The sequence below is a fragment of the Mesoplodon bidens genome (genome assembly GCF_964165515.1).
Source record: "Mesoplodon bidens genome assembly, chromosome: 8".
Lineage (NCBI taxonomy): Eukaryota > Metazoa > Chordata > Mammalia > Artiodactyla > Ziphiidae > Mesoplodon > Mesoplodon bidens.
Genome location: NC_138165.1, coordinates 109,710,754 through 109,728,742, shown reverse-complemented (window position 1 = coordinate 109,728,742; position 17,989 = coordinate 109,710,754). Strand labels below are relative to the sequence as shown.

The 17,989-nt window shown below is 42.5% G+C and overlaps 1 protein-coding gene across 2 annotated transcripts in view; it reads left to right on the top strand.

The window, feature by feature from the left end:
* The window catches only part of DRC11 (dynein regulatory complex subunit 11), a 168,754-nt gene that overhangs the window by 59,691 nt on the left and 91,074 nt on the right, over positions 1–17,989 (top strand). For both annotated transcript variants that reach the window (XM_081241824.1, XM_081241825.1), the window contains 2 exons: positions 5,258–5,342; positions 14,340–14,462. In XM_081241824.1, the coding sequence (XP_081097950.1) occupies positions 5,258–5,342; positions 14,340–14,462 (208 nt within the window). The remainder of the gene's footprint in view (positions 1–5,257; positions 5,343–14,339; positions 14,463–17,989) is intronic.

Genomic DNA, 17,989 nt, shown 5'->3' with positions numbered 1-17,989 from the left:
TTTGGTTGTGAGATAAGAGGGAACCTATTTTATTTGGTCAAACATGTACTTTATGCAGGGTAATCAGGGAAGGCCTCTGTGACATGTTGACATTTGAACAAAACCTTAAAGCGAGTGGGGGGGGGGTGTTTTCTCTCTGCACGTGAACATCACTCTGAGGAGGGGAGCATCGGGGTGGATGGAGAGCAGCTGGAATGCTGAGAAGGTGGGGGAAGGCAGGAAGGTGGCAGGGCAGTACCGGGGAAGCCGTAGTAAGTGCAGGAACCGGGTCCATCGCCATCCAAACCAGGAGACTTGTAAGAATGAACGGGGGTGCTGTTGTTAATTACACATAACTGGGCCTGTCCCCAGGAAAGTGGGCCACAGGTTAACCTAATTATGTGGGCGTTGGTTTCATTTGGAGGGAGAGTTTCGGCAAACTTAGAGCAGAGAAACGGCACGACGTGACTTATGTTTTAAAAGCATCACTCTGGCTGCTACGTGGAGGGACAGCAGGGAGACTAGTTAATCCCAGTAACACGAGTACAGGATAAGGATGGCTCGGATCAGTGCGGGTAAGAAAAGTGGTTGGATTCTAGGCATAGAATTGGAAGGTAGAACCAGCAGGGTTTGCTGATGGATTGAACTTAGGTGTGAATGTGGGAGACGAGCCCAGGATTTTAGATTTTTGCCCTTGCAGCAACTGGAAGATGAGTTTCCATGTTCTGAAATGGGGAAAGACAAGAGGAGGAGGAAGTTTGGGAGAGGAGGTGAGCACAAGGGTGGAGGTTGGGGCATTTAAGTCTGAGATACTCACTGCGCTTCTGAAGGGAGACACTGGGCAGGCAGGCGAGTGTATGAGTGTGTGGTCCAGGGCAGGGACGAAGGCAGGAGACGTGGTGATGGGGCAGTGAAGCCTGCAGGGGGTGTTCAAAGCCAAGAAGCTACATGAGATCCTAAGGGGTGAGCATGGAAGAGAAGAACCCAAGGGCCGAGCCCAAGGTCCCCCAGCATTTACAGGTGGGAAGGCAAGGTTCTGGCAGAGAAGGCTGAGCAGGTGGTCGGTGGGGGGAGGAGAACTCAGAGGGAAGCCAGTCACAGATCATTTCAGGAGGAAGGGAGGGCCCAGAACTCACACTGCTTCCAGGCCACGTCCTGTGAGTCCCTTCTCTGTAAGGCAGAGAAGGGGGTGCCAAATAGACAGAAGAGGAGGAGGTGAGAGATGGAAGGAAGCCAGGAGGATCCCGAGCTGGAAGCTGAGGAAGAGAACCTTCCAGGAAAAAGGACTTTGTCATCTGATGGATCAAGAGAGAGGGATGTGGTAAAACACCCTGGGAAGCCAGCACATCATACTCACTGGTAAACTTGTTTACTTAGTTTGTGGGGGAGATGGAAGCCCAAGATCACGGGGTCAGCAGGGTCGGTTCCTTCCGAGGATGAAGGGGGAAGCTGCAGGTGCCCCCTTCTCCCTGAGTCTCTTCACATCATCTGCCCTCTTGGTGTGTCTGTGTCTGTGCCCTAATCTCCCTTGTTTATAAGGACACCAGTCATATTGGATTAGGGCATCACCTCATCTTAACTAATTCCATCCGCAAGGACCCTATTGCCACAGGCGGTCACATTCTGAGGTCCCGGGGGGTGGGACTTCAACCTGTGGATTTGGGAGGGACACAGTTTGGTCCGTAACACCTTGTGGGAACTGTTTTAATGGAGCCAGTGAATGTGAAGGACTTGAAAAGCTGGAGTGTGGAGGTGAGCAGGGAGATGCATGAGAAGCTGGGGGATGAGTGTTCACAGACGTAGACCACAAACTGGTGGTTACCAGTGGTGGTGGGGGGGAATAGAGGGGCGGCGAGTGGGAGGTACAAACTACTGGGTGTAAGATGGGCTCAAGGGTATACTGTACAACACGGGGAATAGAGCCAGTATTTTGTAATAACTGTAAATGGAGTGTAATGTTTAAAAATTGATTTCAAAAGTTTTAATAAAACACAAAGGAGGATGATAGTTTTCTAAATGAGAGAGGCCTGAGCTTGTTTCAGATTCACAGGGAAGCATCCAGTCAAGAGAGAGAAAGGGCCCGGGGGAAATGAGAGGAGTGAGATGGTAGGGGGCCTTGAGACGCACCACCAGGCTGGCTTGGGTCATGAGAGCAGCATCCCTTCCACTAATGAGGGTGGGAGAGCCGGAGGGTCTGGGCTGGACCATCGTCCCTGTCTGATGGCATCCCTCTCCTCCACCCCGTTGCATTTGGGCAGAGCCCTGGTTGGGGGGCGTGGGGGGGAAGGGGAAAGATCCCCTCTGGGCCGAGACCCCATCACTCTGCAATTCCAGTTGTTTGAATAACATCCATGTTCACACGATGTGTCAGCCCTGAGCTCCATGGCGGGTTTGATGGGCCTGAACAGACACCCAGGGTGTCCCAGCAAACATAAACCGGACACTGTTTCCACTTTGAATCTTTCCTGACACCATGTCGTTAGGGGTCTTCGGCTGCTCCCCGAGAGGTCCCCACACGGGCTGTCACCTGCGGTCGATGCGGTCAGCCCCCCGGCTATTTGCGCCTGAAACACCGTGGGAGCCAAAATAGTATTTCTGGTCACTTGTTTCCAAGTATAAGTCATCTGTGCCCGGAGCTCTCCAGCTTCACACTGTGCTGAGTTCCAGGCGCTAACACGCTCGTCACCTTGCAGCTTCCTTATGCTGAGCAAGAGAGGAGCTGACTGTGTCTGGGTTCTGAGCATCGTTATTCGGGAGAGGGAAGGCCGTGTGCCATCTCTGCCCCAGAGCACAACTGAGAACGTGGTGGTGAAAAGCCGGCAGTCAAGGAAACGTGAAACAGAATTCGAAAACTGTGTTCTCCCAGCGTGCTCTAAGGGACGGAGTCTCAGTGCAAACCCCGGGCAGCCTTGGACATCACAAAGCAGGGGTGCAGCAGCTGTGGGAACAGAGGTCCCCTTGCCACAGAGCGGGGCGTGGGGTGTCGTGAGAACAGAGAAAGTGTGTGTGTGAGATAAAGAGCTGTCAGATTAGGCTTTCATTTTCTACATACAAATTTTAAAAGATATCTTTTAAATGTGCGCCCGACAACAGTTCTTACATTCTTTAAGGATAAGACATTCAATTTTAACTTATGATTAAATATTTAAACTGTCACTAAAAAACTAAATATGTTCATTTATCTATTAGAAATAAATATATTTGATAGTGTATTTGCAAAAAGTACTATGAAAAATATAAAATTGTCAAATCTTACTCTGACGATTGATGCTTTTCAAAATTGTATGTGAGGAACCTGGAGGTGAGGTGGCTGCCTTCTGCTGCACCCCAAAGTATGAGGGCCGCTCAGAATGGGCACCTGCCACCTGTCCAGCTTCAGACTGAGCCAGACACTTTTTCTGGAACCTCATTTTTCCTTGAGAAAATGACTGACGCTCTGGCTATTCAGACTCATGTTTGGGGCAACATTTTCTCAAAAATGAACCAAGTGAGCCTGAAGGAAAACAAGTGAGGGCATTTGTTGCTAATAATAAAATTCAAGCTTTCTAGTGAAAATTACAATTTTGGAAATCTTCTAGTCACCTCTGTGAGTCTGAGAGCTTCTCATTACTTAGCTTTGGGGTATGAGATTGGTGGCGTTATTAATGAATGAACATGATTTTTGGTACGGTGAAATGTGTAAGCATTGGGAAGATCCACATAAGTCCATGAATCATTAGTTTTGACACGACCAAGATGTTACAAAGTCATGTTACAAAGTCATTGTGGGGTGAAAGATCCGTGCAGTGCACAAGGCACATGGATTCTGATATGACAGGGAAGGGAAAGTTCTTGATATGCTCTCAGCCTCTACATCCCCAGCAGCCTTTAGGGAGCCACCCCTTGTCGAGTTGTGGTGTAGAATCAAAGCAGAATATTCACAGCTGTCTAAAAGGCTATTAAAACTCTCCTCTCTTTTCCAATTACACAGCCGTGTGAGGCCAGATTTTCTTTCTATACTTCAACCAAAACAACATGCTGTAACAGATTGAATACAGAAACAGATATAAGCATCCTGCTAACTTCCATTAAGCCAGAACAGTAACACTGTTCTCACTCATTTTTTTGTTGTTCTGGGAAATACATTCTTCATTAAAAATGATGTTTATGCGAACACATAACGGGCTTATTATTGTTATTTTTTAATGAAAAATGCATATTTTAGAAATGTGTCAGGTTTAATATTTAATACAGTAAATGTCAATAGCTAGAACTCACATAAACAAAAGCTTTTGGGGATCATCAAAAATTATCAAGGGTGTCAAGAGCAACTAAGGCCAGAAGTTTGAGAATCGCTGTTACAGAGTCATCTGGAGCATGGGCGTCTCCTCTAATACTCAGATTCTGTTCTTCTGTGGATTAATGGAACTAACTTGGTCGTTTTTTCTTTCTGTCTATGGAATAAATATAACGCTCGTATCCAAGTCAGTTTCTCTTGGAAAAATTAACTTCATTTCCCTTCTGAAATCCCTCGACATTAAATTTCAAAGTCTGCATTTTAAAACATAGAAACTATATGGTTACAAAAAAAAAATTACTATTCGGAACTCAACATATGGAGCCTTAGACTCGCTAAAATCTAAAGCATGCATGCGTATTTCATGCACTGGTCCTAAATCTGTAATTCGAACAATGCCATGCTTCTGTTTTATGTTAAAATCCTGTGTTTATCCTCAATTTCAAACAGGAAGAAATAGTTTGTGCTTCTGTCTTTTTTTTTTTTTTTTTTTTTTTTTGCGGTACGCGGGCCTCTCACTGTTGTGGCCTCTCCCATTGCGAAGCGCAGGCTCCGGATGCCCAGGCTCAGCGGCCATGGCTCACGGGCCGCGGCATGTGGGATCTTCCCGGACCGGGGCACGAACCCGTGTCCCCTGCATCAGCAGGCGGACTCTCAACCACTGCGCCACCAGGGAAGCCCCCTGTCTTTTCATTTTTAATGCAAGCACAGAGTATCTCAGTAATTAAAAAAAGAAAAAAAAAGGCAGAAAATTACAATCTGCTTCAAAGAGAGGTGTGTCTGTCTCACAGTCATAACTGCCTTGAGGAAGGAAACCTGTTCCTGAATGTCACCAGGTCCTTCTGCTTCTTAGAGACCGGAAGTCCGGCCAGCAACTGGCAGGGAGCCCCTCTCCTAATAACTATCACTCATTTCAGTGAACTGGACCAGAGCCAGCTAGTGGGGAATGCAGCAGAGAGGGCTGTGCTCATGGATGTTCATTCTGCCTTTTTTCCTCCTCAGGAACTTAACGGGCACATTTCCCGACTACCCTACAGAAGAAGAAGGAGGTTCAGCTATTATTTTTTCCAGCAAGACACGACAACAGGTACAAGTATGCGTGAGAAATAAAATGTACATATGTCATAATCGCATTTCTTTAAACTTTAGAGATAATGACTTTTGCAGTGTTATTAGGTCTTGGGTATTTCCCGACAGATGTTTACCTGGAAGTACTTTTGTTGTTTATCAGTTAATGTACTTTCAACATTTTTTAGATGAATTCATGCTTCCTCCTGTCTTTGAATGCGATGTGAAGACACGTGAGCCTCATCTTCTTAGTCAGTGATGAGCAGCTCGATTTCAGGAACCCTTTATGTTCTGGTCCCTGCTTGCCTCCCCGTATCATTTCCTGTCCCCCTCACCCCATCTTCACACCATCAACTCCAGCGGTCCACTTGCCCGTCCTCCTTGCCGCTCATGCTGCTGCACCTTGAGTGCCTTCCTGCATCTCATGCTCTCCCCTCACTCCAGGACGCCTTCTGCCCATCTTCCTCTGCTTAGCTCCTGCTTGTCTGTCAAGACTCAGCTCTTTGCCATATTAATGTTCTTCAAGAGAAACACCCTTGGACCATCTCTGTAGATACTCTAGTGGCATTTGATGATTGACATCCAAAGCTGCTTTTAGAAATGCCTTAATAAACCAGAAATAGGAAAACTCTTCTTAACCTCAGAGTATTTATCATAGAAACCAAGAGAAGATTTGCATTACTCAACAGTGAAACGTTTAGAAGCATGACCATTAAAAATGAAACTCAAGAAAAGAATAATTGCTATCAGCACTCTTAGTTAATACTCTCTGGAAGTTCTAACAAATACAATAACATAAGAAAAAGAAAAGAAGTTACAGATATTTAAAAAGTGACGATTTTATTATTTTCAGATTATGTGATTATATTCCTAGAAAACACAAACTTATCAAAAAATTTTATTGACATATTATGCAGAATTGTACAGAATTATACAGACAAAATTCACTGAAGAAAATGAAAGAAGACATGAATAAATGGACTGATGGTTTGTTTCTATGGATAGAAAGATTCAGTAAAATACAAATACACATTATCTTTCCATTGTTTATGTAGTTAGTGCAATTCCAATAAAATCAAAACAATTTTTTATTTACAAAATTATTTCTCAAGTTTATAGAGAAGAATGAATGCGTGACAATATCCAAAAAGTTTATGAAAAAGAACTGTAAGCAAGGGAACTTGCCCTACTTGGTACAAATCAAATTATAAAGTAATTGAGCCATCACCGTACTGGGAAAGGAATAGACAGATAATAGCAATAACAAAAATAGTATGTCATGTGCAGCATTTATTGGGCAAATATTCTGTGCCGGGTCCTATGCAAAGAACATTATGTAAATTAACTCATTCAATCTTCCCAACCCACAAAGATCAAGCCGTTTGGCCAGATTCACAGTTAATAAGTTGGGGAGATGAGATTCAAACCCAGATAATCTGACTTCAGGATAGTGTGCTCAGAAATTGATTCAGGTACTAGTTGGAATTCAGAAATATAATCATGACCTAAGTGGAGAAGGATGAACTATGCAATAAATAATATTGGGACAACTGGCTCTCCATTTGAGAAAATTAGTTGATCTTTACCTCCCTTAATATACAAAATAAATTTCAGATGCATTAAGTATTTACATGTAAAATATTAAACCACAAATTACCAGTAGAAATTGTTTGATATTTAATAATAATGGGGAGTAATTTTATAAGTATAAAATATAGGCAGAAATCATAAAGAGAATAAGCTGGTATCTCTGGCTAAATGAAACTTAAATAGCAAAAAATATCATAAATTAAAATCATATGATAAAATGGAGAAAGTATTAGCAACGTAGCTGACGTTAGGTATCTTTCGTATGTAGAGTTCTTAGAAAGTAATAAGAAAAATCTGAACACCTCAGTAGAAAAGGCAAAAAATATTAAAGTAATTAAAAAAAATTTTAACTCAGTAGGAAAGAAATTTAAATATAATGTTACTGTATCTCTTTTCACCTATAGGATTGCTAAAATTTTTAACTTGTGATAATAATTGGAGTTGGTGAGCGTGTGGAAAAAAAGTCACTCTCGCACATTGTGGCTGGATACATAAATTAGCATGACATTTTTTGAGGACCATGGGCCAAGTAAATATCAAAATATTTACTGTGTATACCCTTTAACCCATAAATGCTCTTCAAGGAATTTATACTAAGGAAAAAATAAAAACAAGTTGCCATAGATGGGCAACAACAGACTTTTTCCATTAGCAGCAAAATAGTAAATATTTGTTGAACATACAGTCTCTGCTGCAACTACTCAACTCTGCTATTATAACATGAAAGCACAGACAATATGTAAATGAATGGGCATGGACGTGTTCCAATAAAGCTTTATTTACAAACATGGGCGGCAGGCCAGATTTGGCCCATGTGATGTGGTTTGCTGATACTTGCCATAGGTGATTGAAACAGCTGTTCTTGTCTGCACTGTTCACAGCATTGACAGAGAAGAAACAGGTTAATGTTTGTTACTAGGGAATTAGTTAAGTAACGTGAAACACTAACTAAGCAGCAGTAAAAACCATGCTGTAGATGAGGTTTTGTCAGCACTACTGACCCCACAGTCGGCATCCCTGGATTCCTCTGCTTCCCCGCCTGAGCCCTCAGGATCAAGGGGAGGAGCTCTTCTCCCACTCCCTGTCCAAAGCCAACATTAGCTCCCAAAGCCTTCTCTCCATCCTCCTGTCCTTCTCCCCTGAACTGTGTGACCACTTAATAACCACCCTCTTGTTGGCAGTTCGAGCCCTCCCTTGAGTGACTGTCATTTTGATGTGATGTTATTTCACTTTTTTACATGTTTAGGTCTTGTCCCTCCAGCTAAATCATCCGGCACAAGTTGTGTCTTGAAAGCCCATGACAAGCAGCCAGACATGTTTCATGTTAGTTTTTAAAGGTAACAATTATAGAATTAAGAATGTTGGTGGAATGTCTAAATTGTCCATCAGAAACCCTCAAAAGTAGAGTTAACGTCCAGTCAAACTGAAAGCAAAAGAAAACTGAAGACGTCTGGTTAATACGTACACTAGAATCAAACAAAGGGAGCCACAAAGCAGCATGACTTTAAAAGGCAGATGACTGAAGAGTCAGGACAGCATTGTGGTGAAGAATCCGAGTTCCACTAGGTCTGCAGCCTTAGGCAAGCGACTTCCCCTCTGCATCTCAGTTTTCTTGTCTGCAGATGGAGATGCTAAAAACACCTGCCTCCCTGGGCCGATGCAATAATTAGATGAGATGATACATGTAATGTACTCAGAACAGAGCTTGGCACCCTGAAATCATTCAGAAAGTCTTAGCAGTTGTTACTAATGGGAGGAGAGGGAGGAGGAGGGAGAGGAAGAAAGGAAGAGGAGAAGGAGGAAGGGGAGGGGAGGAGGCAGAAGAGATAGACCAAACATAATCATTATAACATACACGTAAACAGTCAAATTTATATTTGTAAAGACAAAACAGTGCAAATACTTTTTCTGAAGTGAGCATAATCACATTGATGCCAAGCCCCCCAAAAGATGGAATACAAATAGAACCTCAGATCAATCTTCCTTATGAGTATAAATGCAAAAATTCAAAGTGAAATATTAGCGAAACACTACAATCAAGTGGTGTTTATTCCCGAACGCAAGCACTGTTGTGTTTTGGATGTTCTGTGAATACATTGCATCATATAAAGAGATCCAAAAGGGAGAACCACAAGCTCATCACTGTGGATGCTGAAAGGGCATTTTACAAATTCAGCTCCCTTTCTTGATATTAAAAAACAAAACAAAAAATGGAATATATGGATACTTCTTCAACATGACAAAATATTTCTTAGTTCAAAAGTTAATATCATGCTTAATGAAATTCACAGGAAACATTTCCACTGGTGTCATGAAAAATACAAGGATGGTCATTATCACCACTGACCCACAGGATCTGTTGAACACTATTACACAAGAGAAAGAATGTAGAGATAGAGAATTAGAATGGAAGAGGGGAAATGGTCACTTTTTGCAGATATGTTCTGTACTTAGAAAAGCAAAGAGATAAACTGAAAAACACCTTAAACAATATGAGAAGTAAGACGGGGAGTTACAAAATTAATATGCATAAAGAGAAAGCTTTTCTGTGTTCAAACAGCAGCTACATAGAAAATATAATAAAAGAGTCCATTTACAATGGCAACAATGACACAAAGATAAAATATCCAGGAATAAATTTAATAATAAATGTGTGTTCTATGGGAAGAAAAGCTTAAAACATTCTGAAGGGGCTTCCCTGGTGGCGCAGTGGTTGGGAGTCCGCCTGCCGATGCAGGGGACACGTGTTCGTGCCCCGGTCCGGGAGGATCCCACATGCTGCGGAGCGGCTGGGCCCGTGAGCCATGGCCGCTGAGCCTGCATGTCCGGAGCCTGTGCTCCACAACGGGAGAGGCCACAACAGTGAGAGGCCCGCGTACAGAAAAAAAAAAAAAAATTCTGAAGAATGAAAATGAGCAGATGGAAAAGCATATTGTGTTCTTAGGTAGGAATACTCAATGTTATAAATACTTCAACACTCCCAAACATCATCTATACATGTAGTACGATCCAAATAAAAATACCAATAGCATTTTGTTGGAGTAGGGAGTCAGGGCATGCAGAGGGTGACTAATTTGATTCTAAACTTTAGGTAGAAAGTAAATAACCAGGAATAACTAGTAAACTTCTGAGAACAAAGGGTAATGAGGAGGAACCAACCCTGCCAGGTATTAAAACATGTTTTAAAGAGCCCATTGATACAGGCAAATGACTAAATGAAAAAGAATAGAAAATCAAGAAATATATCCAAATACACATGGAACTCTAGTATATAATAAAGAAGCATCTCATCTTTCTTGTAGAAGGAAAAGAAAAAGACCATTTAATGAATGGTATTATAGTAACCAGGTTGTCAACTGGAAAAGAAGAAAATTAATCTCTATCTCTTGATTCTTTAGCCCAGAATGATTCCAAATGGATCAAAGATTTAAATGTCAAACAAAACAAAAACACAAAAGGACTAGAAGCAGCCAACAAAGAAATATGTCATAACCTCAGAGTGGGAAAGACCTTTTTACCTCTGTTGCACAACCCCGGAGTCATAGAAGAAAAAGACATAAATTAAACTACATTAAAAAATTTTTTTAACCTTCCTGGCAAAACTGACCCCAAGTAAAGTCAAATGACAGACGACACACTGCAAGAATTGTTTGTAATGAGTATCACAGATAAGAGATCATTTTTCTAATATATAAAGAGCTCCTACAGCTCTATAAGAAAAAACTCAATAACGCAATATTTTTAAAGCCAAAGGATATGAGCAGTTCTCAGAAATGAAAATCTAAATGGATTTGAAACATAATAAAAGATGTTCAACATATGAAAAGATAATCAACCTCACATGTATAAGAGAAATGCAGATTAAAGCTACACTGACAGACAAAATTGATAAATTAAACCTCATCAAAATTCAAAACTTTGGGGCTTCAAAAGATGCCATTAAGAAAATGCAAATACAAGAACAGACTGGAAGAAGATATTTGAAAACTTATACTTGATAAAGGATTTGTATCCAGAGTGCACAAAGAACTCTTACATCTCAATGATAAGACAAACAATCCAATCAAAAAATGAGCAAAAGACTCAAATAGACAATTCACAAAGGAATATATATGAATAGCTAATAGGCACATGGAAGGATGCTCAACACCATTAGTCATTAGGAAGATGAAAATTAAAACTATAATAAGGTACCATTTCACAACCACTAGGATGGCTGTAATTAAAAAAAAAAAAAAGACAATAACAAATGTTGAGGATGTAGAGAAGAGGCAATCCCCCTACATGGCCAGTGGGGATGTACAGTGGTGCAGCCACTTTGGAAAACCAGTTTGTCAATTTTTTTAAAGTTAAATATAAATTTACCAAATGACTCAGCACTTCCACTCTTAGGACTTTATCCAAGAGAAATGAAAACATATGCCCATGCAAAAAAAAATTGTATGTGAATATTTGTAGGAGCATTACTCATAATAGCCAAAATTTTGAAACAACCTAAATATCCATCAGTTGGTGAATGGGTAGGTGAAATGTGGCATATCCATGCAATGGAATATTATTCAGCAATAAAAAAAGGAACAGACAATTTATACATGGTATAACTTGGGTGAACCTCAAAAGCATCATGCACAGTGAAAGAAGCCAGACGTGAGAGACCACATAGTATACAATTCCGTTTATATGAAATGTCCAAAAAGAGTAAATCTATGGAAGCAGAAAGTTGATTAGAGCCTGGGGAGAAGGGCAGGAGAGGGAAGACAGATTAACAATTAATGGACATGAGGGGATCTTAGTGGGGTGATGGAAATGTGCTAAAACTGATTTATGGTGATGGTTGCACAACTTGATAAATTTACTAAAAAATGATTGAATTATACACTTGAAATGGGTAAACGTAAAAAATGTAAAATATGCTTCAATAAAGTTATACACGTATTTTCAAAAAGAAAAATAAAACAGGTAGCAGGCCAGATTTGACCTTCAGTCCCCTTAGTTTACCAAAAACGTGATGGCTGACTTAATAGGCACTAAAGTGCACCTCTAATTTTGGGAGGTTTTGCTATAGTTGAAGAGCACAAGCAAAATAAGTTGCATATTGACACCTAAAAAAAAAAAAAAACCCCAAAACGAATACAACAACATGCCATTTTTCACCCGTTCAACTGGCAAACATAAGTGCCGTGTCGGTGAGCATGTGGGGAAGTGTGTAGTTGCCCGCATCGCTGGAAGAAGTGTAAATCAGCAGAACCCGGTAGAGGCCGTTTGATGGTATTATACATGTATGTGCATGTGATCCAGCATTTCTCCTCGTGGGAATTATCCTGCACATATGCTCGCACACTTGCAAAATGACATTTGCATGCGTTGATTCATGGCAGCTTTGTGGGTAATAGCAAAAGATTGGAAATAACCTTAATTTCCATTGGTAGGAGAATGGTCAGATAAGTTACGAACGGGGAGGAAACATTTCACTACCTGCTCTTTCATAACTTCTGAAGTGTGGATGTTGTAAACGTTTTATCTATTCAAAATAGTAAATAAACTGGGTAAAGATCTAGAGGAGACAAACAATGCTGTTGATGCAATCGATACACTGAATTTTATGCTTCACAAATAAGGATTTTATCCTCTTTTCAGATGCATATGTATATATATATATTCAAGTTTCTGAAAGTTTCCAAACTTCCGAGAACCAAAACATGTCCATTTTCCCTAAGTGCACCAGAGCATAAAAGTCCTGGCAGCCACAGTTTGGTTCTATGAGTGGAGGTGAGCCTGATCCCCAAGGAAAACATTACTCTTCTGATAACAAGGGACTTTTAATCCTATCTAAAGACACCCTTTTTATTACCAGATATGTGCACAACATATACGTCACCTCAACTCCCCAGTACCCCCTCGCTGAGCACCCCCCGCCACTGAAGAATCTTCATTAGAGCCTAGGGTATGGGTGAGCCTCAGGATGGTGTAGAGTTAGACACATGACTATAGTTTGTTTTTTTTTAAGTCCAGATGGTGCCTGAATAGTCTGCTTTGTTCATGATAAAGCTGTTTTGAACACTTTTAAAGGTATGAAGTAAGCTGCTAAAAACAACCTAGCTATAAATTCAAAAATACAATACTAGAAAATAAACTTAAGCATTTTAGTAAATCACAGTAAGGCATAATCAAAGTAGGCTTGATCCCAGGAGGATGGTTTAGTACAACACACTAGGGGTGAAATGATGTTAGCCCTTTTTTTTAAGTGCATACCTTGCTCTCCAGAAGTAACCACTGTACTGAATTTGGTGTTTATCATTCCCTTACATTTCTTACACTTTGACTATGTATGTATGTATCCTGAAACCGTAACCATCAAGTATCATTTTTTTGTTTCACTAGATGCGTTTCACAATGAAGGATAAATTTAGAGATGTCGTTCAGCATCTTTTTTGCCTCTTTACTTTCTACATGATGCAGGTCATCCTGGTTAGCACCTGTTTGAATCCCGGCTCAAGCTACTTACTAGCTGTGCATGTGGACCGTGTGACTGAACGCTTTGTGCCCCATTTCCCTCATCGATAAAACAGGTCGATAACCGCTTCCACCCGTGGGCTGTGCTCGGCAGTAACTGAGCTCGTCTTAGAGCCGTGCCTGGCGATCATTAGTGCTGTGGATGGAAGTGTTGACTTCATTCTAAAGCTGAGCAAACTGAGGCTCAGAGAGGTTATGCTGCTTGTCTCAGTCACATGACCAGTGATGAGCAGAGCCCGAGGGTCAAACAGGCTATGTGTCCCATCACGGTCACCATCCTACCTCCCAGAATTCACAGTGGGAGAGAGCTCAGTAAATACCTACTGTATTGAATGGAATTATATAGTTTTTACAGACTTCCACTAATTCTCCAGTGACGCTAATCCTATGTGAACCAGCTATTTTTTAACCAATATTTTAAATTTTAGGAGGACAAGTGGATTTTTGTAGGAAATACAAATTAAATCACAGGTAAAAGACACCAACTCTGAGGAGGGATGCATGATCATATATGGAGTCCAAGCAGGAAACAGCAGGAGTTTTTGGCTGGGATTTGGGGAAGAGGTGTGCGTGGGCCTGGCGCTTGGGCTGCGGCTGAGATGCTGACGGAGCCGAGACCTCTCCTGGATCCCCTGGGAGCCAGAGCAGCTCTGAACCCGCAGGGAATTGGTTCAGAAATGCCCACCCTCCCTCTCTATCTGCCCTCCAAGATCCCACTGCTGCCTGCACTGATGAATCCAACGAAAGGTAGATGGCAGGAGGGAGACCAGTGGTGCTAGGAGGGCTTGGTCTGTGGGCCCACAGCAGGGCAGAGGAGGGACACTGGCACAGATAGTTCCTTCCAGACAGGAAAAATAGTCCTCATCTCCATCCAACTCTATGCAAATGCCACAATGATTTTGTTTTTTACCAGGTTATTGAGGATATTATTGCAAGCCAAGAAGAGGAGGAAAAAAACAAAAAGAAGAAAAAGGAAGAGAAACCCAAAAAAGGCAAAAAAGGAAAGGAAAAGAAAGAAACAAAGGGAAAAAATAAGGTAAGGTATTTGGAATTTTAGAAATTGGGGATTTTTTTGCTTTTCTGCTTTGAATCCGTGGAATAATCTCAAATTTGTTGATACTGTAGTCACTCGTTTCCTTGGGAACCATGCTATGTACCAGCTGTTTTTCTTTTTTTTTTCTTCTTCTTTTTTTTTTTTATGAAAGCTGACACTTTTTTCTTATTTGTTATTTATTTTATACATATTCGTGTATTTATGTCAATCCCAGTCTCCCAATTCATCCTACCACCACCACCCCCCGCCACTTTCCCCCCTTGGTGTCCATACATTTGTCCTCTGCATCTGCGTCTCTATTTCTGCCCTGCAAACCGGTTCATCTGTACCGTTTTTCTAGATCCCACATTTGTGCGTTAATATATGATACTTGTTTTTCTCTTTCTGACTTACTTCACTCTGTATGACAGCCTCTAGGTCCATCCACGTCTCTACAAATGACCCAATTTTGTTCCTTTTTATGGCTGAGTAATATTCCATTGTATATATGTACCACATCTTCATTTTTTTTTTCATGTTGGTCAACAGTTGCCATCTTTTCTATGACTTATAAATACCTATTAGGATAAGGAGTGGTTTCAACAACTCAGATACTTTACATTATTCACAAATGGGATAGCTTTGAATTTTCATTCTTCAAGATAAATGATTCCACTCATCTTTTCTCAAGGGTAGAGATAAGGAACAGTTCTTGGCAAACTAAGTCCCACTACAAAGTCAAAATAATTGCGTCTGCTTTCACCAAAGTGTGTTCATTTCAATTTATCACTTCACGTCGACATGTTGGACCTGTTTTAACAGGACTTGTTTCTTACTACCCAAAGGAAAGCAGAGTCCAGAGTCACTGCGGGCCGGGCATGCCCTGTGCAATGGGGTTGCTGGGTGGTGGGCGGGCAGGGGGGTGTTGCTGTCCTGGGTGCGATCGGAGGGGTTTTCACCCTCAAACATGCGGAGAGACCACTGCCAGGGTGGTGGTTCTCTCCGCATAAACTCCTTCTTTGTGAAATGGAATTCAGGCTGAAAGCTAGCATCATCTGAAAACGTGAATATGTTCACTGTAGCGGCTGGCCCAGACAGATACTGCTTCACAGCTGACCAAAACCCTGATCTGAATCAGAGTGGATCCTGAAAGGTTGTGTCCCTCTGTGACTGTCCAGAAGCAGAGGCCCAGCTCTAGCTCGGGTAGCCGTGGCCATGATCCTCATGTTCTGAGGATTCCCACTGACGCTCAGACTCGCACATTTCTCTGTGGGAGAAGCAACTTACTGGGGTCTGGTAGATGCATCTGGGACTTTTGGATGCATCACAGTGAGAGAGAAATTGGACAGGCTATGTAGTCAAGGAGTGACTGGACCAAGGAGGCAGAAGTTGTGAGCAAGGGAGAGGGGGTGATGGTGAATATAAAATGTCCATACCCAAAGTCCACAAAAATGCAAGTGATAAAAGACAGCCTCTTGTTTAAAATCCTTTGGCTTGATTGAGGCCGACATTGCAGGCGAGGGTCCCTCTCCAGCGGTCACGCCTGCACAGTGATATGCGGAAATCAAGCACCTGCCCCTGCTGTCCTGCCCTCTCTAACTGTGTTCCATTGTTTTGCTGTGCGGACAAAAGAAGAGAGACCCCTCCCCACTCATTTTGAGAACAGCCCACTCCACTGTAGTGGATGCTGAACGGGGCCCCTCTGATGCCCCCTTCAGGACGAAGGGGCTCAATCCCCAGCTACCCAGGATGCGGTGCTGACCCCTCACACTTAGTCCCTCCCCAGGAACTGTTCAGGGTCTAGGGGGGTGCTTCAAGTGAAGTGAGCCGCCGCCACGGGGCACGGGCCTTCAAGGACAGTCGCATTAGGGCCTTCCCTGGTGGTCCAGTGGTTAAGAGTCTGCGCTTCTACTGCAGGGGGCATGGGTTCAATCCCTGGTCAGGGAACTGAGATCCCACAGGCCTGCACGGTGCAGACAAAAATAAATGAATAAATAAATAAACAAACAAATAAATGAAATGAAATGAAATGAAGAAATAGCATCATCTTAGGAAGAAAAAAAAGATAGTCACGTCAGGGTACAAAGACCCGGCCCCACACCTCCCAGGACAACTCTGAAGGGTTCTCCTAGCTCCTGGGCTCCATGTGGGATCAGCTACCACTCTCTTGCCATTGCATCCCAGTTCAGCTCCCCCTCTGTCCAGCTCAGCTCCCCCTCTGTCCAGTTCAGCTCCCCCTCTGCCCAGTTCAGCTCCCCCTCTACCCAGTTCAGCTCCCCCTCTGTCCAGCTCAGCTCCCCCTCTGCCCAGTTCAGCTCCCCGCTCTGTCCAGCTCAGCTCCCCCTCTGTCCAGCTCAGCTCCCCCTCTGTCCAGTTCAGCTCCCCCTCTGTCCAGTTCAGCTCCCCCCTCTGTCCAGCTCAGCTCCCCCTCTGTCCAGCTCAGCTCCCCCTCTACCCAGTTCAGCTCCCCCTCTGTCCAGTTCAGCTCCCCCTCTACCCAGTTCAGCTCCCCCTCTGTCCAGCTCAGCTCCCCCCTCTGTCCAGCTCAGCTCCCCCTCTGTCCAGTTCAGCTCCCCCTCTACCCAGTTCAGCTCCCCCTCTGTCCAGCTCAGCTCCCCCTCTGTCCAGCTCAGCTCCCCCTCTGCCCAGTTCAGCTCCCCCTCTGTCCAGTGCCACTCCTCTCCCTCCCTCCCTTACGGGTGATGTTCCCACCAAACCACCTGCACGTTCTCCACCTCAGTGTCTCCAGGGAACCCACCCACGGGACCAGCTATTTGCTTTGTCTCATGGACTTACAAAGCTTTCAACCTTGTTACCTTTGTGATATTTTAAAAAGGGTCTATTTTCCCTTTATGGAGATTAATTGACATATTCAGATGTTTGTATATGAGGTCTTTCCCAAGTTTTCTGACTATATATATGGGGCTGGCAATTGAGAGATGACCAAGTGTTATAAAGATACTCAAAGAATAACCATACAGCTCTGCTGTTGTGGTTAGGGGTTAGAGTTAGGGGTGAGTCAGTATCTGCAAGTTAAACAAAACTCGTTTCCTCTGTTTCCTGCCTTACCCTCTAACCAGGATGAATAATAGAAGTCTTTTTCTACAGGTCAAAATACTAATTTCCACCCAAGGATTTGAATAGCTGGTCTCAGGAATGCTTCCTGATTCTTTAGGAATGATTTTAGAATAAGACTTTAAAAGTCAATGGAAAAGGTAATCTGATCTATAAGAAACATACCAACATCATTTAATTGTATCAAGTTTTCATAGAGATTAACATTTCACATTTTAATAATCACATTGTCACTGTGTAGACCTGTACTTTTCATATAAATTCACTCCTAAGTGATTCTGAAGGATTTTCCCCATCATTTGCAACTACTTCATAAATGCTGATGTACTCAAACTTTGCTTTTTTGTCCAAAACCATTCATCATTAAGTGACTATTTAATAGCTAGTTAATAAAACACTATCACTCAACAAAGACCAGATTGTGTAGCAGATAGTTTCAGATTTTTATGGAACAA